This window comes from Corvus kubaryi, unplaced genomic scaffold (assembly GCF_017639235.1).
Source record: "Corvus kubaryi isolate FWS band 111438036 unplaced genomic scaffold, C.kubaryi_AGA036_p1.0 65478, whole genome shotgun sequence".
Taxonomy (NCBI): domain Eukaryota; kingdom Metazoa; phylum Chordata; class Aves; order Passeriformes; family Corvidae; genus Corvus; species Corvus kubaryi.
This window is the reverse complement of record NW_024582036.1, coordinates 13,230-35,916: the sequence shown is the minus strand read 5'-3', so window position 1 is coordinate 35,916 and position 22,687 is coordinate 13,230. Positions and strand designations below refer to the sequence as shown.

The window sequence follows — 22,687 nt, the reverse complement described above, 5'->3', positions numbered from 1 at the left end:
TGGCTAAACACCTTCAGTTAAAACACTTGGCTTCCTCAGCCTTGTTTTGCTACTTACCACACATACAGTGAAGCCTCAGAGATGATTTTATGCATGACCTGGTGGGTTTGATTGGTTTGATTTTCTGGAGACCTTGAAATACTTTCAACAGCATGATTTAGCTCTTTCTGATATGCACAACTGTTTCTGTTGTGTTGAGGAGAAATACTCCAAATAATTTGAGAACAGCCGTTCATGGAAGACCAGTTTTGGACTGGTTTTTATTGTTCATTTGTGATCAATGGATAAACACAATCTGTAAGTTGAGTACACCCTGTGCTACTTCTAGAAGTCTGTAGAAATAATCTGCTGGACTTCTTGTTTGACCTATTTTACATAGAATTCCGGGGCAGTGTAACAGATATTAAACCAATAAAGATATGTGCAAATAGAATAGCATAAATTTCTCCCAACTCTAATGAAAAAGAGAATACTCTTTCAGATTTTTATGTTTTGCTAGCTGATAGCACTTATTACAGAGGTCTCTCTGCTCTAAAATTGGACAGAGATATTTTCTTTCAATTGAGTAATGCTTGAAGTTTCCATTTGTTAAACAGTTCATTAACAATTTCTTTTAACTAAATGGTTATTAAAATGTTATCTTCCTCTCCATCAGCTCAATAGGACCTTCTCCAGAGGGTGTGCAGCCAGCTGTAACAAACAGTGTTCATATTTATACTGGGCCTGTGCTGTTCATGGCTCATTTATGGTTTGCTAGTGGTTAAATGTCCACAACAAAGATGTCAAATAAAATGTGACTTCTCTCTTGTGCCTGACCAGTCTGTCGGTGTCCTGTTATGATGACTCCACTGAACCCAAGTATGGCTTGACTAACTTGTTCAGGGGTGTGTGCCTACAGTTTAAGAAAGTTGAATCCTCTATTATAATCTAGGAAGAGACCCCCCTCCTGGCTCTCCCTGCTTTTAGATGAATGTCATCTGCTGCTGGCAACTGCATTTAAACTGAATTTAAAGCAATACAGAGCCAAGCTCAAATCACCAATGAAAGTTGCTCGAGGGGATCATTCAGTATGCACCAGATATGATTCTTACCCAGTAGGATCCCTATGGGGGAAAAAACAGTTTCAGCCCACTAACTGATCCCAGAAGTCACAATGCAGTCCTCCCTGGCTTCTCCCCATCCTTAATTCACCATGGTACTATTTCTTTCCATTCAGGTGGAGCCTGAGTGACTCCAGTCATACATACCTTTGTTACTGATTGCTGTAAAAGTCTCTTGCTTTGCTCTTAAAAATATAGTCATTGAAATATAGAGCACATGCTCAGTGAAGGGTGGTCGTACCTTGGAGGCAGGTAACTCTGAGATGGAGGTGTGCGAGAACCAAGTTCATCTGAGGAGAGCTATTTTGCCACAGTTGCTGGTTCAGCAGCAAGACATCTCCTGTCTCCTTTGGTTGACAGCTGCTGTGTGAATTTATCAGCTATGTGGTACCATCGACTTCCCACCCCTGCAAGGATTACAGCAGAGCCTGGCTGCCATGTCTCCACCTGCTCCCACCTTCATTTCATCCCTCTTAGTCTGTACACAAGGTTGCAGGCTGTGTTGTGTGGGAATCATTGTGAAATACATTTTGTACATGCCAACTGCATTCCATCTTATAATTTCTGTACTAACTTCTGCTGGAATGTTGAATAATATAACTTCCCAGTTTTCTCTAATATTACTCACAATCATCATCCCACACAGGGATAATTGTACTAATTAGCACTTTTTAGTATAAAGAAAATATTACTTGAGAACTAAGAATTGTTATAATAAATTTCCTGGAACATTAAGTAATTTGTTTCTCACAGAGTTGTTTTTCTCTGTACCCCTGGTTTCAATCACTATATACTCAAGTCCATCAGCATCTTGCAAAATAGCAGAGGGATTAGCTTGAAAACTCCTAACTACCTGTTAGTGGAAAGACAGGGACAAAATTAAAGCCCTTCAGTAGCTTATCATTCATCATTGTTTTGATTTTAGATGCCACACTAGAACTCCAAGATTTTTTCAATGCTGGAGGGAGTACTATGAACCAGGCCCACGTCACCTGTTTACAGGAAGCCAATGTTACTACAAGGAGGAGAAACTTGATCTCTCAAGTCCTTGACTGGGCTAATAACTGGGACCCTGCACCCATTTGTGTCAGCAAACAGCTTTGCTTCTTGTTTTCTGTCTTATGGATAAGAGATTCACAAAGCAGAAGTAATTGCCCTGAAACACTTGAGACATCAGTGGCAGAGCTGGCACCAGCTGCAAGCCACAGAGAGCTTTTGATGCAAGATGTTGCCTTGGTGTTTTTAAACACGTTCAATTAAAACTGTCTGAGCTGTGTACACCTTTCTCTTTTGTCTCAATTATGTGCAGCTTTCCTCTGTTACCTGCTACATGAATTGCCAGCCTGGCCTCTCCCAGAAGCTGCTCTATCTGGAGGATGAAGCTTTTAAAACAAAACAGAACAACCCACCATCACCACACCATCTACAACAAACCCAACGCCCCAAACCTAAAAACAAAACAAGCCAAAACCCCAAACTGTAAATTCATGTCTGCAATGCCCTTGGAAGCAATACTGCAATGATAGCTGCCCACTTGCCTTCAAGATTACAAACCAAGCAGTTTTTTTGAGAAGCCCAAGTGTGTTTTTATGTGTCCTCATTCCTCACTGTACCCAAACCTCAGGCTGAAGTTGTACCTTTGAGATCACTATCTCAGAAGTTGTCTTAACTTTCAAGAAATTGCACCAGGAGCATCAAAATATATGAAGACTGCTTTCCAGCATGGATGTTGACTCTTTTTTTGTCTCTCTTCCATCCATAAGACTGGGGCAGGGAGAGAAAGGGCTGAGTTTTCTGATGTCTAACAGAAAAACATTTTTCAGGAAGAGACATTAATTTGGGGGTCCCTTTTCTATCCAATTACTTGTACTGAAACTCTTCTGAGGAAGTTCATGTCTCCGAAGCCTCCCTTGGTTCATGAAACTGGTTTGAAAATGACCAGTTAATTAAAAAAAATAGGATGGGTGGAATGGGCAGGCACTCCCAAAGGGATTTCCAAATTGTAATGAGCATGTCAGAGGGCATATAGATCTGTGAATTTATATGAAACTGTACTGCCTGCAGTAAGATTTGCTGCAGAGATTACTTTCAGAAATAGGAAATTTTCTTCTGCAGATATATAGATATTGGGCTGTGCACTGAGCGTGGAGATACTGGGGTTTACTGTAGCTGCCTTTGCTTGATGTTTGGGTTGCTGCAATGCATCTTCTGCAGAGGTGTTAGAATAAATTAAACTGAATTCCTCAGGGGTTGTGCTTGCTGGGATGACATGAAAGTCAACCCTGGCTGTTGTCCCAGGAGACATATGGGGAGAAGATTTGTCTGTATGATTTTACTGGTTTACTTTGAATTAAGCACTCAAACTCAGTTCACTTTGCTAAAAGCAGAATGTGTTGCAGCACTGCTATAACTTCAGAGTTAAAAAACAGGCAAGCTCTCAATACTGATTAATTGAGAGGTCCCTTCTCTGCCAGAGGGGTCCTAACTGGACTGTTGGACTGACCTTCTACCCTTGTAGTAACGCACCAGACAGTCTGGAGTTTGCTTTTGAAATCAGTGTTGCTTGAAATGGTGGAAGGCTAGGAGGTGGAACTGACCTAGTGGAAATGTGTTACTCACATTACTCACATGATTACTCCCTTTCCTTAAAGATAGGACTTTGTCATGCTCAATTCATGTTAATTCAACCGGACACTGTGTACATGACAAGAGCACTGGCTTTGGTGCTATTTATAGACTGCTCCCAATGTTTGGTGGATGTAATGAAAGTGAGGGCCAGCATCTTCCAAAAATTTGGCCCTGATAGTGTTTTAAGAGGTGCTTGTGCTTCAACACCAGGTGTCATTGTAAGAATTTAATGAATCCCTATATATTTACTTTACAGCTGACACCCAAGATGGAACCGTCTGTGCACATAATCAACTCATGGGTTTTGAAGAGTTAAAAAAAAAAAAGAAGTCAGTGTTTGGTTCTTGGGGTTCTTGTATAGGGGAAGAGAGGGACTTCTCACTTGTCTTCGGAGAACAGTTTCTCCAAATTCTCAGTGTTTTTCCATTCCCTGCTCACCCAGCTGGGGAATGAGTTAAGCTTGTGTCAACTAGTTATCATTTTCAAAAATATTTTTCTCCTTGTCTGTGTTATTTTAATGAGGAGAATTTCAATTGTTTCATCATTGCTTTGTACTGATACAACTGTTAATCAGGTGTTAACCAGGGGAACTAGCTCATCACTTTCCTCACATATCTTTATCTTGCAGGATAAGCAGCCACATTGGTGTTCTCTGATTGCTCCAAATTTCCTGTCGAAGACTTCTCCTCCAGCCAATTTTTTTGTTTTTACCTATGTGACTGGTTGTTATCTTTATTAAATTTTGTGTTTAATGGGAGTTCTTTTATTAGCAGCACTGAAAATTGGGCTGCTTTACCCTAGGGTTAGGGACAGAATTCATTAAAAATAAAAAATTTTTTTAAAAATCATGCAAGCAGAAGAAAAGCAACATGTTCACACTCAAAGAGCAGAGACAGTTGGCTAACTGGTTTTGCTTGGCACATGGAGTTCTTCTGCCTGCCACCAGTCTGTACTCTGCCTAGAAATAACATTCTCACTCATGTTGCACCCTGATTTGGCTGTGTGGCTCTATTTTGTAAAGAAACTGCTGGAATATCTGACACCACTCTTGAGCCTGGGACATAACACTCCCGTGTGAATTGGCTCTTATTCCCAACTCTTGCTGGGCCTGATCTTTGCTGCCAGGCTACATGCTTGTATTGCAACTTGCCACTAACATCTGGTAATAAATATAGAACTTTCTGCTTATTGCCCTTCATATCTAATTATATTCTGAAGTGTTTTTCTTCAGTGCACCTCATAATGTTATGCTTTAAAAGATGAGGAGGACAAGTTTCAACAATTGCCTGACTGAAAAGTAAAAGGTGATACTCTCAGTGAACAGTCCTGTATGTTATGTTGTTCCTATTACACTTCCTGCTGTGTACCCAGTGGATAATAAGGAGCACTTCTCGATGGCCAAAGATGAAACTTTTATGATCACACCCTAGAGATTTGATACTTTTCAGTTTCCCATAAAGAATGATACGGTTTTTGTGTGCTAAGCACATGTAGCTTCTGGTGCTTTCAGAATAGAGGATTTAATGAGGTATCTCAGCAGCTGAGTGTGTCCAGCCAGAGAAAGCAGGACACACTGCAGCAGTGGGTCTTGCTGGAGTTGGGCATAACACATGGAGAGCAATGGTGCTTCAGATAAAGAGTGGAAACTTGGATGAAAAAGCTACCAAACATCCTGCAAGCCTAGCAAGAAATCAGGTGAGTCTACACCTGTAACCACTGCAACATGGATGGATTTGCCAGGAAGGTCAGCTGCAATAATTAAAGAAATCAATGTGACCTTGACAAGCACATGGCCTGGTCAGACAACATTGATTCACTGATGACATGCTGTTGCATAATCCTCTCCTATTTGGGTCAGATGGTTTCTAGACATGATTGATTTCAATGTTTGCAAGGAAGTGCATAAGAAACAAAGAACATAAATTATTCTGTGAAAGTTGGTTCTTGAAAGTAAAAATGTTTTGGACAGCAGAGGAGAATTCTGTAGCAGGCTGGCAGACTTGTGTATCCTTTTCTTTTTTTTTCATCATATTTTGAATATTTAATGCAAACTTCTCACAGAGTCACAGAAATGTTTGGGTTAGAAAGGACCTTAAAGCATTCTCTTCTGCAGGCTGAACAGTCACAGCTCTGTGTCTTCACAGGGGAGGTGCTCCAGCCCTCTGATCATTTTTGTGGCCCTTCTCTGGACTTGCTCCAACATGTCTGTGCTGAGTGCTCCAGAGCTGGACACAGCACTCCAGGAAGGGTCTCAGAGACCAGAAATAAAGGGGCAGAATCACCTTCCTCTTGTGCTCTTCAAGGATGACAAAAGATCCACTCTTCCTTCCCACCACACATCCACAAAGATATTGTCACAGACTTGTGGCACTAAATACCCGACTTATTTGTATGGCAAAGTACCAGAGAACACAGAAGACCTTAAGGTCTTTGCTAAATTTCTGTATCCATGCAAAAACCAGGAATTGAAAGTTCTCAAAGAACTTCCGAATGAGAACAACATCTTCCTTAGTGGGGTTTCTTTCTGGCAAGGAGCTGAGGAAAGAGTAGAAAATGTAAGAGCTGAAGATCTTAAACCTCACAGACTTCCTTTTTGTTTAGTTCAGCAATCTCTAAGAAGTTTCTACCTGGATTATTTCAAACATTGTGTAGGGCTTGACCTGACTTAGCAGTTCTTCTCCTGCTTTATTGCCTTGTACAGCTTGAGGAACATCAACTCGATCCATTTTCTAGGGTATATTTTTCATCCTATAACTGCCTGTCAGTTTGTTGGTTTTGGATTGTATTTTCAAGGAAACTCCTAATTCAGACTTGTGCAGCCATTCATCAGGTAAAGGACATGGATGAAGAATCTATATAGAAAATAGCTTAATGTCTTCTAGCTGGCTCCTTCCTTTCAGGCACCACATGAAGGCTCCAGATCTCATTCAGATATGGTCTGCAGGACTGGATTGCTCAGATTTGTCCCAGGATATAGTGAGAATTTTGGGATACTGGAATGCAGCTAGTAAGGGAATATAAAATGGAAGTATGTTTATAATTTAGTGTTTTGAGTTTAACCAGAAGTTCAAAAGTCATCCCATGCATTCAGTGCAGAATCAGTCTGTATCTGTAAAAAGAAGAGCCATTGGTTTCTCAGTTCAAGTCCCAACCGGGGCATTCTTTAACTTTATGGAACTCCTCAAATCAAATAGGAATAGAAACATTACATCTTGGCTTAAAAAATTAATTCAAAATGGTTTTCTATTTGTAAAATATTTAAACATTTGCCTGCAGTCTCAGGAATACAAGCAAAATTGTGCCACTGCATGAAAATCTTATGAACTACCACAGAAATGGAAGTCTAGATGCAACTGCAGTTTGGTAGATGACTTGTGTACATAACTGTAAATTATTCTCCAGAAGAATTACTTATTGAGAGATGCTTTCTTTTATGACAATTCCATAATGGATCCATAGGAAAGAATTACATATCTCTGTACAAGCATACATATAATATTGTCATATGGAATGTTCTACAGCAGATATTTGAACCTGCCAAAAGCAGACCTGGGCTCTGCTTTCACTGAACCTCTCTGTGCCCTTCTATCCTCCTGAGTGTCTTTTCATCCCTCCTACTATCTCTGCTCCTTTGACCAGGACTGTAGTTTGCTACAGACTGTGCTTTTGCAATGCATAGAACTTAGTGTCTCTGTGCTGCCAGCCAGTGAAGACAGTTTGTGTTCAGGAAATTGTTTTCTAAGTACTGCCTGCTTGAACCCCTTTGCAAAGTTCCTTTTTTACTTTACATGGTTTTTCCAGCTTCTTGCTACCTAAATATGAACACAAGGGAGCACCAGAGGGTTTTTGCTTTCTTTTGTTTGTTTTTTACAAACAGAAAAAAGAAATCAGTGAGTGGGTTAGTTCAGGCATGATCTGGATGGGATCTGTGGCTGAGGTGGACAGCTACAGACTATTCTTCATTATTCTTCGTGGCCAGTCCTCTTCAGAGGACCGGGGCCGTGTTACTTCCCCACCCAATGGCCGCATCACCCCCCGAGGGAGATCTCCAGCTGTCACCACCTCCCATGTTGGCCCCATGTGGTTTAGCAGTGGCCCAGGGTGCACTCAGGGGGTTGGAGGCTGCTGTGCTGTTGTGCTGCTGCCTGTGCACAGCTGCAGACAGGGAGCCCTTCCCACTGAGGTGTGTGCTCGCCTTTGCAGCCAAGAGCAGAGGCTGCTGTGGAGCTCTGCAGGGCACAGAGCTGGGTGCATTAACATATTTATGTTGTTCTGCAGCCCAAAGAAGCGAAACTATGGTGTGTTAAAGCTACTTATCTGTTGCTCATGACTACTGCACTACTTCTGTGTAATCAGCCAGAAAACTATCTTAGGAAGCCCTATTTTGCTTCTTTTGATGTCAAGAAGAAAAATCCCATTCACAGCAGTGGTACAGAAACAGGAAGGAGCAGATGCTGGAAAAAAAATCACTTGAAAATTATCTTGAGGGAGAGAATGTGTAGAAAGGACTATAGAATAAGTTTACCACATTTGATTAGGTATGAGACACAAAAAGATCAGAAAATGAAGAAGCCTTTTAAAAGGGGTTCTTGTAGGGCTGTAAACATTAAAGACTGATTTCTAAGGGCTAGGGGTGACATTAAGTAGAAATTTGAAATGTAATGAGTCTGGGTCCTCTAGCAGGTGCTGCTGGGAATCTGGTGACTCTTCAGTAATGCTTGTCCATATGAAGGTACCACAGGGGTAGATGTTATCTTCCCCCAACACGTGCAGGATTCCTGTGTGTGAAGTGGCCAGCAAGCTCTGCTAAGCATTATGGCAGGGTATTTGAACCTTCATCTGCTGCTGCCTTGGACAGAAGGTTTTGGGTGAGGCAGCACAGTGCACAGCTCCTGGGAGTAAGCATGCAGATGTTTCCTATCTGTCTCAGAGCAAACTTAAAGGCTTGAGTTGGATGCTCTGGTTTGGCTGGGATGGTGCAAGGCTGGGAATCCGCTGTGTCCCTCTCCTGCCATGCAATCTCTCATGCAGTCTGCAGGCTGCCACCCCCAGCCAACTTCCCCCAGCTTTATTGTTCAGCATGATGCCATATGACCTGGAATATCCCTTTGGCCAGCTGGGGTCAGCTGCCTTGGTTGTGCCCCCTCCCATCTTCTTGTGCACCCCCAGCCTTCTTGCTGGCAAGGCAAAGAATCTGTAAAGTCCTTGACTTAGTGTAAGTGCTGCTCAGCAACAGCTAAAACATCAGGGTGTTACCAACATTATTCTCATCCTAAATCCAAAACACAGCACCGTACCAGGTAATAGGAAGAAAATTAACTCTATCCCAGCTGAAACCAGGATAAGCAGTGCCAAAGGCACTGATAAGTGCAGAATAAAGTGACTGCTCTTAGCCAGTTTAGAGCAGCTTGCACAGCATGCTGGGTTCACAGTTACACTCTGGTCTGCTGCAAGCTTGAGAGAGGCATTAACTTTGCAGATCTCTTTTTACTGTGTGGGTGTTGTGCCCTTTCCTTGCCTGCCTGCTCCTGGGAGTAAGGGGCAGCTCAACTGCATTTCTTCCCCTGTCTGTATTGACTTACTGTTAACATTTCTCAAAGCTTTTTAAATACAAGTGAAAAACTCCTGGCCCCTTTGGGAACACATCTGATTTTTCAGGTTTTATCTTTATCATTGATCCCTTTCCAGTTACTTCAGCCAAAGGTGAGGAAGTGATGTGTGAAAGATGGAGCATCTCTTTTTGTAACTAGGCTGTATATAAGGGTCAGCTGTTAAGCTGAGATTCTTACAGAAGCCCCAGAAATAGGTACTTTATGCTTTTGTGCAGCCAAGACAATTACACCAGGGAGAACACTCTACAATGCACTGAATTCTCATTTTTGCTCTTAGACTTTTTTCTATTCCCTTCTTGCTCCCCAGAGGATAAACTGGACAAAGACTACATCAGGGATGTATCCTGTGAGGTCAAACCCATTGCAGACATTTAGTGTGGCCTCTGCAGGAAGAATTGCTCAACTCCAGTTGCAAGAAAGTGTCGATAAATGATTCCTGTATAGAGTTTACTCTTAAAAGCATTTGAAATTGGTTCTGAGCTGACTTGAAGTAGAGCATAGAACAGGAGAATTACTGACCAGTAGTTTCATCTGATAAGGGTCTTCAGGTCATGATGACATACCAAATGGGCCTACATTTAAGTGGTGAACACTAAGAGAACAGAGAAAGCTTCCTATCCTTAGTTGTCAGTAATGCTCTAGCATTGCTTGTAGTTACCCTGTTTCTCTATTAGTTGTAAATAAACCAGTATTTTGGTGGACCAATTGGTGGGAGAAAATGCATCTTTCATGGTGCAGGACAAAGAGGAAATGAGTTTTTCCAGGAGTTTGCAGGAAATATTTCCAGGACATTATAGTGCCATCTGGCATAATGCAGTTCCTAGTTCAGAGAAAGGAGGCACAAGTAAATGTGCAAGAAGGTTACGGTTTGGTGGTAAGTTCCAGGTTTGTTTCTTTGGTTAGCCACGTGCCACACTGGACAATTTTTTGCTTAAAACCATCATTTCAAACTTAGAAAACACACCTGCCAGACTTCTGAGCATTAGAGAGAGGAGGATGTAGGTGATCTGCCATGCTGCTGAGGCCAACATTCATTAGCAAATCTATCCTTTGGGGGAAGAATGTAAATATGCTGGTTTTCTGGCTGTTTGGCACCATGAGTTCAGCTTCTCTCTCACATACAACAGCAGACGGGGGCTTCAGCCTTCAAGGACTCGAGGCAAAATCATGCACTTGGGATAATGTGATGTCACCCGTTTGGAAGGACTTTTTTCCCACCTACCCAGCAAAGTCCAGCTTAGACTGAACAGTCTGATTCTTCAGAGCTTTCCTATTGCTCTTTAGGCAGTAGTTATTACTGTGGATGCTATATGATCATCTGCCTTGTAAAACACTGTCTGATCTGGGTATGAGGGTTTAGTCAGAAAGATATGTGGGAATTTTAGGCAAACTGTGAAACTGGATCTGTGGTTCTGGTCCATTGTCTTGAACAACAAAGCTGGATGACAGGATTTCTGGCCCTTTTCCCCGTGACAAAAAGGACATTTTAAATTAGGATAATTTACTTTTCCAGTTTCCAGGAGAACCCCACAAATAGCCTTATTAGCAAGCCTGAGAAGAAAGTGAACCTCCTCATGAACTGGAAGAGGCAGAATTGGTGGGAGAAAGAGAGGAACATTTTAAGCTGGCATCATCAGTGCCGAAGATGTGGTGCTACATCCTGTATCTCCACAGTCTGTGGAGAGACATAGATGCTTCAAGAGATGCTTTAATTCAGAGCTTTCAGTAGATGTCAGCCCAAATGAGTCTCTGACTCATTCCTGGTTTTCAGTCTGTGCCTGGTTCTCTAGGTGCCCTTTAGCTTGACTGTGCTTGAAGATGTAATTTGATTGCCAGGGCCACCTCCAATCCCTCCTTTCTCCTTTGTGTGTGTGTGGAGTTCTTCCACCCTGATTTGTTCCTCCCACCCAGCCTTTGTATAGAGCAACCTCCAACACAAAGAGCCCAAAAAAGGATTGTGCAGTTGTGAGGTGCTTGTCATCATTACACCTTGTCACAGCAGGGAGGTGACTCAGCTGCCACCCTACATGGTTGGGATGTGTCACCAGGAGAATGATGGCATTTTCAAATGCAGCAAAGTTTGGAAGTGGAGTAGAGGAGAGAGGAGGAGTTGGGCTATGAAAGGACATTGGGGAACATCAAAGTTTCCAATAATCTGAAGCTTGTAGTTTAAGAAATACGCAATTTAGAGAAGTATAATATTGTCACCTGAGCACATTGTGATCTGTTCTATTCTTTTACAGTAAAGGGAAGACTGGTCTAGTGCTTAGAAGTTTTGCATATGACCTGAGTAATTTAAATTCAATGCCCTGTTCTGCAGCAAATTTCTGCAATTTCTTTTACCCCATCTGTAAAATAAGGTTGAAAATAGTGCTCCACTCATGAGACCATGGGGAGATTTCAGTCACAGTCTTTATACATTGTTGTCATGGAGTAGATCTATTTGATGGACCCCCCTGGTGCACCAGTTTGTGCAGCATTGGGAGCTCTTTCGATGGGTAAAACCATGAAAGTGCAAAACTTTATTTTAGCTGTTATGGAGGACAAAATGGATTCACTACTTTTGGTGGCATAGCTTAGACTAAAAATAAATCTACTGGTTTTAAGTGATACGTAGACAAATGGGTGTCAAGGCTGTCATGGAAATTAACATATGGAGGCAGCTTTTCCTGAAAGGACAGGGTACTTGCATTCTTCACATACTAGAAATGGTGAAATAGGAGTTGTTGAAACCCAAGAAGTTAGTCTGGGGTTTTGGGAAGAGACACTTTATAAGCATGAGAGTTTTTCACTTCCATGGATAAACATCATATTTATTCTTTGCAGCAATGGACGGCTTCATGAACAGCTAAAGAAGGAACAACTGGGGTATAAACTGGGGCTCAATCCACCACAGACTTCCTTTGCTATGGTGTTGAAGTTACTTAGGTACAGAGAGCCTTGTTTTATTTGTAAATTGGGAAAAATGTCCTTATCCTGCCTCACAGTGGTCCTTGGTCCTAATGCTGATTTATCAGTTTTTTTAATCGACCATTTATGTGCCATCCTGATGTCTGCAACTCTAGAGCCTCACTTGGATATAGCCTAAAACAAAGTTCCCTGTTGCTTCAGAGATACTATGGGACCATTTGGAGGTGTTAGACATGAAGTCCTGGCCAGAGTCCAAATTTAGTGTAGTTCCAGCCTGTTTACCAGAGAATCTCCTTGGCGTGTTCAGGAGGACATGCTCTCGTCTGTTGTGCGTGCCTGCTGTGGGCTGTTAAAACAGCTGACACGTCTCACCCCAGAGGAGCTGCATGCTATAATTGGTAAATCTCTGTTTACAGTAAACCAGTGCATGGCATTTAAGTGTTTCGAGATTCCTCTGGGGAGAAGGAAACTTACATAACAGGATGAAAGAGCATTCTGTTTAGATGGGAAGAGCCTAGATATGTTCTTTCTTTGGCAGAGCTGTAATTCCATATCTAGTGCTTAATGAACAGGTGACAAGGATAAATGTTGGAAGAATATTGTTGCTGAACAAAATGTTTCAAGCCAGCAGATGGAAACATGGATTCATTTAGTCTTTAGGAGTTCAGAAACATGAAAGAAAATTTGTGGAATGAATCTTCTGTGTCAAGAAGTCCAGGTCTGTGCTGTCAAAGACATTAACTGTTTTACTAACTGATTAAACTCGCTTTAAAACAAGCTAGGAATCACTGCTACCAGAAAGTTGTTCGATAGTCCAACACTTGTGATTAGAAACCATTGTATAGTCCCCGGCTAAAATGTCAGTGCATGTTAATTCCTTAGGGATACTTACTGAAGGTTTATATGGAGAATGATCACATTCGTTTTCGCTTTTGTTTTTATAATCAAGGTTCCACTTTGTGGGATGGTTTTTTTTCTTCCTGATCATACTGTTAGCCCTATTTCATACCACTTATGATCTTAGTAGCTCTTTGTGACTATAGGTGACAGAACTGTCTGCTTTATCCCAGAAGAGTTCTTGTAATGGTCTAACAGCTCTCTCTTACTGGAAAGAAGGCACCTCATGTATTACAAAGCTGGTTTTTTTTTCCCCATTCCTGCATTTTGTTGGTGTCATCTGCTGAACAACTAATACAATGTGCTCTTTTCTTTTGATTAGATCCTGCCTTAAAGCCACAATTCTTATTAGTCTTTAACGGCATGTTTTGACTCTGATCCTTCAGTGCATTCACTATGATTCCTTCATTCTTGCCTTTGGCCAATTTCTGTCACTTTTTAAGTTTAATTTTTTAAGTGGAAAGGCAGAGTAAGACTGCTCCTTATGGGAATTTACTAGTAAATTCCCAAGGCAATGAGAGTTTTATTTTTCAGTGAGAAAAGAAAGCAGTTTCGGTTGTAGAGAAAAAAAAAAGGCAGAAACTGTTATTCTGGTAATTGTTGAGGAAGATTGACGTTGCAGTGCAATGATATGTAGCCCCACTACGCCTTGTAGAATCAAAAAACTTCTTAAGGTATGCATGTGTTGTCAAATTGCCTCAACACCAAACTTGAGTTTCTAGTTATGTATGACATAGTAAGAAAGATGTGTCTGGGGGAGGAACCTGGGTGCTTTTGAGTTAATATAGATCCAAGTCCACACAGCATTCTGTCAGACTTCAGTGGCTGCTAGACCAAGTTCTCTGAAGGAAAACTTTTTGCCGAGTGGTTATTTATACTTCAAATTTGCCTGTGAAATTTTTAGTTGCTTCTAAAAAGCATAAACACAATGCAGCTTTTCATAAAAGCTTTTTAAGTAAGTTCTCATTATCTTATGAAAAATACGTTCTTTTAAACCTTCTGACAGGGTTGGGAGGAGTGAGCAACTTGCATACTTTTCCAAGTCTTTGCATAAATAAGAGCAGACAGGAAGAAGTGGGGGAAAAAATGGACATGCTCAGAAAAACTTGTAAAATAACTGCCATTATTAAACATGCATATTTTAGTTTTGAATCTTCTTGATGGGAAAATCAAACTGCCTGCCAATTGTTACAAATTTAAAGCGAAAATATGCATTTTATTTAAAATTTTGAAAATACTTTTCCCCCAAATTAGCTCTAATTTTAACCACAATTTCATATAAAAAGGTGAAAATGTGGCAATCTAGCTTCTGCAAGTAACAACACAGTGTGAGTTAGCAGGAAGCATGAAGTGCAGGAAGCCCTGAGCAGCAGCTACCAGAGCCTGCTTGAGAAGATGAAAAGCCATGCTAGAGCCTGAAATCTGAGTAGTCTCCCAGATGGGGCAAGGAAAATGGTGCGTGTAGAGTCTCCTGCCTTCTGTTGCTATCCCAGCTCCGTCTGGCTGTGGTTTTGTGGCAGCTGTGATGGAGAGATTCTTGTGGCATGGGAATCTTTGGAGCTGGAGGAGCCTGGCTGGCACAGAGGAAATTGTGTGCATTTACCCTTGACTTGATCCACAGCCAGTTTTAAGCTGTATGACAAGCAATTGTCAGCAAATCTAAGAGCAACGTTCATTAAAACAATTAATAATTACATAAATTATTAATTTTCCTCCTTTGGACTTCTCAGCAGACTATAATGCTGGTCCTTAACCCCAGAAGAAGGAGGGAAATTACATAAATCCTGGTCCTAGAGTCTCTGCTTTCTTTGTGGATCTACCACCTCTCCAGCCTTTGGTGATGGCTGACAGCAAGCCACAGAGGTGTGTGCTTATAGCAGATGCCTGCTAACATCTGGGAAGGGAAGGCAGCTGCAGGCTTGGCGTTACCATTTTGTATCAGAGCTATAGACTGTAATTCTCTGCCTTTGAACATGTGAGTGGGCTTACTTGGTTCTTGTTATATTCCCTTTCCCTCCTTACTAGGGAGGTTATAACATCCTCCTAAGATGCAGTTTCTGAAAAGGCTATTACAGAAATAGTCCTTGTGGTGGAAAGCCAGCCCAGCATCCCCATCCTGCTGCTGCTGCTAGAATCTGCCTCCCCTGCTACCACAAGCACTGGGAGATGCTGACTTAGACCTGACATGGAGATGCAAAGCTCCTCACATACCCTGCCTTTACAGAGCGTGCTCCTCAGTGTGCCTGGTTGCTCTGATTGTACTCCAGGGATCACTGTCAAAGGGGTCATCCTGAGGAGTGTGATCCTCCCACCACAATCTTGACAATGTTGAAGTCGGGTCAGAAATCAGTGTGTAAGAGCTGAGCATTTAAGACTGGAGTTTTTTGTTTGGATAGCTGGGAAATCATCTCCCTTTCTGGTCTGAGGAAAGAGTTAAACTCTTGTTCTGTGTGGTCTGGTATGAGACATATAGGCTAGTGGAAAGGAGTGTTGCTGACCCTGACCTTGGTGTTGGGAAATGCTATGGGGCAGTGACATCACACATGGGGCAACCAGGGGATCAGCCCCAGCCAGCATGGGGTTGGGAAATGCAGGTCCTGCTTGACCAACCTGTTCTCCTGTTACAAGGTGACCTGCCTAGCGAATGATGGAAAGGCTGTGGATGTGTCTGCCTGCACTTTAGTAAAGCATTTGGCACTATCTCCCACAGTATTCTCCTGGAGAAACTGTCTGCAGATGGATGGGATGGGAATACTGGGTAAAACACTGGCTGTGTGGCTGGGCCCAGGGGGTGATGGTGAGTGCTGCTGCACCCAGTGGGCTGCCAGGCACTACTGGTGCTCTCCAGAGCTCAGTACTGGGGCCAGTCCCATTTAATATCCTTTTCAATGATCTGGTTGACGGGATTGAGTGCACTCTTACGAGTTTACAGACAACACAAAGTTGCTGGGGAGTAGGAAGGCAGAGGGATCTGGACATGCTGGATTGAAATGCCAGTTGTATCAGGTTCAGTAAGGTGAACTGCCAGGTCCTGCACTTCAGTCACAACAACCCTGCATGATTCTGTGAAGACTGTGATGTATAATGCTTATTCTTAACTTGATGTGCTGGTTCATGTACTATGCTAATATGGAGCTCTTTAAGCATGGATACAGGAGACAGGCTGTCAGGTAGTTTGCACTGTGTCTGATACCTGCTGCTCCTTCTGTGCACAATATAAAATCTGCATTTGCTCTCCAGCTCTTTTAAGACAGTGCTGGTTTGATGGCTACAAATTATTCATTTCTCTTCCTACTCTTTGTACGGTCTGCTTAGTATGAAAACAGTTTTTGGCAGTGACAGTCTCTGCATCACATCCAATATCACAGAGTCCCAGGTGTGATGTGATCTTTGAGTGCATTTTCAGTACCTCGGCAAGGAGTTCTTGCCAGAGTACTAAACCAAATCCTGTTGATGTGGATGCTTTTGTATTACAACGAAGTTCTCCCTCTTCTTCTCTCTCAACTTGGTTTCCTATTTCCCAAACCCAGTGCTGACATCAGGTACATGTATCTCGTCACAGGGACAATGGCTCCTTCTCTAAGCTGAACTATTCCTGTCTCAAAAGAATGGAGAATTTTGTGACTTACCCTAGGGCACAGCGGTGTAGCTGGCAGCGATGAAAAAAGCTACAGCAGGGAATGAAGGAAGGTCTTTTCTAGATGATTTTAAGTTCAGGATGTACTCACAATTGAGCTTTTGTTTGCTGTTGTTCTTTTTAAATAACTAAAAATTCAGGGAGTGCATTGGGGGAAGCCACTTCGGTATGTTGGGTGCTCATCTGTCCCGGAGGATGTGGTGTGAACAGGGTGGACAGTTTCCTTCTCTGTGCAGAACAGAGCAAGGATTGTCTGAGTATGAGAAAGGCAAAGCAGTGATCCTTCAGACCACGGCCTTGTTACTCTGTGCTTTTATGTTTGAAATCAGGAGATTCTTTAGCTCAGCAATTTGTACTATGCTGTAAGACAAAATGAATGAAAAGTGCAGTCTAGGGAAAAGACTGAGGCTTTCTTGAGTTTGCACTGAGGTTGCCCCCTTGATATCTTTGGGTTTTGTGGTTTTTTTTTTTTCTGAGGTTTGCCATTTCTGTCAAAATATGTAGGGAGGTTTGTTTTAGAACTTGGAAGAGACCGGGATTTGAAGGAATACATACCATCACTCTTAATGTATATATACATTATGTATAGTACAAAGCTGAATTTTTCACCTTTTAGCAGCATGTATGGTTTGATTCTTACCACTGTGACACTATTCTTCCACTTCAGAATGATGCAGAGCTTTGGTGGAGTAGGGAATGGGTTTTTCTTTGATGTTGCTGATACCAGCCTTTTCTTGGGGGTGAAATAGTGAGTAGAAGTCCTTGGTAGTAGCTCAATCTCATTTGTCAGATTCCAAACTCCAGTGATGTCAATGAAAGGAGACATGGAACTAGGTAATACCCCCAAATTATCTTGTGTATGTGCCTGTATTCATCAGTCCAGTGAGCAATCTCTCTCCCTCACACCTGAGGGTTATACTGCACTGCTGCTGTGGTGAGGTCCCACATCTCCACAAGCTGTCCACCTCTGCAGCATCTCTCCTCAGGTTTGTGTTCCTGAGGTGTGCTCCTGGCTGGTAGCTCTGCCTCAGGCCCTTCTTGTACTCAGTTCAAATGAGACAAGAAAGGACAGTGGAATTATTCCAGCCTCTTCCTCACTCTGCAGGGTTTTTTTAAAGATGTACTGTTTTACTTTTTTCTTCTAGAGGACTCCATGCACATTTTTCCTGTTTGCAGGGGTTTGGATTTGCTAAGCCAGTTCCCTTGCTGGTGGGTACACCTTTTCCTGTTTGAAACACAAGCTGCAGGATACATATTCTGTTTGTTTCATCACCTTTGTAAACCTTATTTCAGGAAGATGAGCTGTGGAGCTGGTGCTGGATGAGGAGTAAATGTGATGAATGGCATTTCCTACCCTCATGTTCAGGCAAACATTCAGGTTTGTTTCATTTGCATGGAAGTAGAAGGGTATGAACAACAACTTGAGTGCTGCTTTCTCTTCATTATTCACCTACTTAAGTCTCTATTTTGCTGCGTTTGCCTTTCCTGTAATCACATATGTTCTTCTTACCTCCACACACTTTGGATGTGCCTTGATAGATGCAGCTCCTAGTGTAAATTTTGAGTAACTGCCTTGAGTTTAGCGGAGCTGTTACTTAGCTACAGCTCTCTCACAGGCCATGGAGTTAGGGCAATATAAGCCAGAAATTAATCAGGAACCATGTTATGGTAGCTCTTGACCTCCCAGGGACAGATGCTGGACCCATTGCCTTTCCTGTGTTATTGGCTTAAAGTTGCTCTATTTTACCCCCCAGACTACCGAGATCAGAGCCTGACTCTGCTGCCTCTTGCCCAGGGCTGTTCCAATGCCACAGGAGAGTAAAAGGAGGAAAGAGAGGCACACCCTGGAAGAACACTGCAAGTCTTCCTAGCATTAAACTTTGAGTTTTTACCCATCTTTCTTATGTGACTTTTAAATCTGCCACAGCCAGTCACATTAAAGGTGAGGCCATGCCCTGCATATTACACACGTGAGTTCTGAAGTGAGCGATCTTTCTGGGGAGCTTCCAGCAACAGCACAGAGCAACTAGAGGCGAATGAATGCATGAATGTTTTATTGTTGGGCTATGTAATGCTGTTACTGTGGCACGGGACAGGAGTATTAGATGTTGTGCTGGTCACTAATTCATGTGTGAAGCCTCAAGCATTGATCAGTGTGGATTAAATGCATGCTGGAGATGTTTTCTGTGCTGTGCCACTTCAAATTCTCTCTCATGATTCAACACATTCAGAGCAAATAATTTTCTGTTTCCCATTTGCCAGTGAATGCATGCCATTTAGTTTGTAATTGGAACACAGTATGCTGCGTGTGTCTCTGCTAAATCATGAAAAGTGGTCCATTTTCTAAATTGCACAAGTATTTGTCACCTTTGTTTTAAAATGAGAGCCATAAATTTTATGGGGCATGTGAATCTATATATTCGTTTTCCCACACAGGTGAGTAAGTCATACTGTGATCTGACACGGGCTTTATGGTCCTGCTCAGGTTATGTTCTGTACTAAATTTTGTCTGTTGCTTCTATATTTAGAATGGAGCTTTGAATTTTTTTTAAGGAAACAAAAATATGGAAAAAGGAGGCATATCAAAAGGGCTGTGCTTCTACATGTTTTCCATAAGCCAGGAGGTGCAATGAGCTGTGCCAGTTTGGCATGCTGGAGGTGCTTGACAGTCCATTGCGTATTAAATATGGTACATTTAAAAACTTTGATTTTACACAACTGCGGATCCATTTGATTAATATGTTTTCTAGGGAGTTTTTAAATACTTGTATTGGCTGAGCAAAGTCCACTAATGCTTAATGGGGCATGACAGTGGCCTCAGCCTAGCTGTGATGTGGAATGTCAGCTGACAGGGGAGACAGAAAGGGTTATGTTCCTAATCTTATGGGGGATGAAATGCAAATGAATTAATGGAACAGAATTCCTTCACATTTCTGGAAATACAGTATTTTTTTTCAGGTCAGCAAACATTATGAAAACCTTACCATCTCTGCCTCTGAAGAAACATGTGCCCTTCAAAAAGTGAGAATGAAACTTCTCTAATTTTTTCCTTTACTGATACTACAGTTTTTCTGTGAATATGTGGGATGTTCTTGGGTTTTTTTGGTGGAGAGGCTGAGGGAGGGAAATGGGGGCAATTTGCAAACAACGTGACTTAACATGATAGGCGTTAATCAGATTTCCTGTGCCAAGCCAGCATTAGTCAATAAAAGCACTGCTGCTCTTTCTAAGAGAATAAACATCTTTGTGCTCTTCAGCTGTCTCTGTATTTTGGTGAGGGGGGGGAGAAAAAAGGCTCAAAGAAATGGTGTAAGATTCCTGTCTGCCTATTATTTGTAATATACATGGCATCTGTAGTGCAAAGAGGATGGCAAAGTGCAGTGTAGACAAAAGTACTGATACAGAGTTGGAGTAGAGTTATCTGATATGCCTAAAAGAGCTTTTGGTGAAATTTTTTTTCACAGTTGCTCAAAGAAATTGAATTTAGGCCACTGCTAAGAACTGTTGAAAACTCCAGTTTGGGCTAAGATCCTTTTTCTGAGGTTAACTTAACAGGAGCTTTGTGAATTTGTGATGCAGGATTGAAACCAATGAGGAAACAGGAAATAAGAAGAAATCTGAAAATGCTCAGAGTGGTTAATGGGTGCAGTGTGGTTGGGAGAGTGACTGTAAAGGAATGAACCTCTCTTTTCAGTGCATTGGTCTGAGGGGTGTGAAACTGAGGGGTGGGCTGGTTTGCAGGAGCAAGGGGAACATTGGCTGGAATAAGTACGAGGACTCCAGACAGATTGACCCTGGGCTTAATTGACTTTTGCTCTCAAGGACTGAGCACATGGGTAGTGGGATCTTATCCTCAAGTGGAATTGTTGGTCTATTTAAAACATGACTCTGTGCTTACTGCTCTGGGTTTCACTGGTCTTACTTCAATATTGTTATTTATCAGTAAGAAACAAACTTGACCGGAGGTATGGATACAATATGCACTCCAACACTGACCACCTTTAGATCAGGATTGTATCATATGAAAGCTAGGTTTACTTTACACTTTAATAAAATATTGTCAGCATCTTGCTCTGCCCACACCAGTACATTTTCTAACATTCAGAGACAATTTCTGTCCTGTTTTATCTCTTCTTGTCATCAATAGCCAGATTTTCACAAGGGAGAGTCACTCAGCAGGTCTTATTTTCACACAGACCAGTTTCCTGTTCATTGCTTAGGGTGTCATAGAGTGATTGTAATTTGTGTCCGTACTATGGAGGCTTTACAGGGGATTTAAGCTGATTTGGCATAGACAGGACCAGACAAAACAATGATTTGGCTTCCATTTTTGCAATTACACAATACGAGAAGGATTTTCTGAGCCAGGTGCCCAAGGAGTGGTGAAACCTACTCCCCTCCCTTATAAATTGAGGAGTTGCCTCAGAGCACACAGGTCTTATTAGATCTGGAAATTCAATGCCTTGATCTATCATAAATGTTTTAAGATTAATATGGAGGAGGCTAGCTTTCTTTTAGTACATCACAATTTGATTTTAGCCTAGATATTATTTCCCAATGGAGGAAGAGTTGTTTACTTTGGAAATACCACAAGTAGTAGAATATTGAGAATTGAGCAATCATTTTTTGATGCTTACACAGAGACATCACCAAGATGCAGGGATACTTACAAAATGCAATGTTCAGGTAGAGTGACCTAGAGAAGTTGTTTGATTAAACCTCAGTAACTAAAGGAAGGTGAGTGCATCCCTAGCAGTTACTATGAGTGCGTAATGAAGGACGAAGCCTAAATTTTGTCTTTGAAATGTATTGTATGATTCAGAGATACTAGAGTGTATAAATGATACCTCCTTTGTTAACTTAAAAACTATATCTTCTTGATTCAATTCTGTGTGTTTCCAGTGCTAATTAAAAGCCCATCCTTTAACTCCTGGAGAGTTTCTTTGAAGTGGTACAGCTTAGAATAGGCTGTGGTTCTGAATTTCTTTCATTCTCATTTGCTTATATTGACAACCAGTATAAATGTGAAGGCAAAAAGTAAATTTGTTCTCCCTTTAATAGGACCACTCATGCAAGGGCTCTGGGATTAGATTTAAATTGGCACTTTTTAAACCTTTGATACAGTTACAGACTCAGTGAGCCATGTTGGAAATTAGTTTCCTCCCTTGTCAAAATATTTTCTAATAAACATTTAGCCTTTCTGCTAAAAACAGTGCAAAACACTCAACAGCTAATATAGTTTAGCTGAAAATACACTGCTTTGTCCTATTTTTTGTCTGATTTCTTTCTCTAGAAGAGGAAATAAAGTAGACAGCATTTGGGAATGCTGTTCAAAAGAAAATCTTGGGGAGGGGAAAGAAGAGGAAAGAAGCACCAAATGAACAGTTTCATGCTTTTGCTCACCAGTAAAGACATACCTCCTCTTTGCACCTCCTTCTTCACCCTCCTCAGGTTCCCTTGCATTATCTCTTCCCTGTAAGAAAGAAAACAGTTAAAGTCAGGTGGCAGATACATCCCTGCTGTTGTGACTGTGAGAGAACTACTCTTCCCTTGTGACTCTTGTGGTGACAATCAAATGGAGAAGCCAGGGCAGGTGCCCTGAGCATTCTACAAGGAACTGGAGTGCATTTGCATCTGCTGGGTTTATCAGGGGTTTGCATGTCTGAATGTGTTGTCTCTGGAAGATATAAGTGAACTTCTCTGTGTGAACAAGGGTGAGCAGGGGCTCGAAGTGGGTTTGTGTGGTAGAGAACTGTGTAGTCATGAAATGGCTTGATTTTCACTCTGTATCCTGGATGCTTGAGTCTTCAGTGTGTCTGGGTTAGGACTGGAGCTTGTATTTAAATAGCGGTGCTCAGATATTTAAAGAAGATGCTTCCAGTATGAGACCCTTTTGTTAGTGA

At 41.8% G+C, this 22,687-nt stretch overlaps 1 protein-coding gene across 4 annotated transcripts in view; it reads right to left on the bottom strand.

The window, feature by feature from the left end:
* The window catches only part of LOC121673525, a 46,661-nt gene that overhangs the window by 10,751 nt on the left and 13,223 nt on the right, over window positions 1-22,687 (bottom strand). For all 4 annotated transcript variants that reach the window (XR_006019227.1, XR_006019226.1, XM_042046886.1 and 1 more), the window contains one exon: window positions 22,202-22,257. Coding sequence is in view for 2 of the 4 variants with exons in the window: in XM_042046886.1 (XP_041902820.1) it covers window positions 22,202-22,257 (56 nt within the window). In the remaining 2 variants the exon portion in view is untranslated. The remainder of the gene's footprint in view (window positions 1-22,201; window positions 22,258-22,687) is intronic.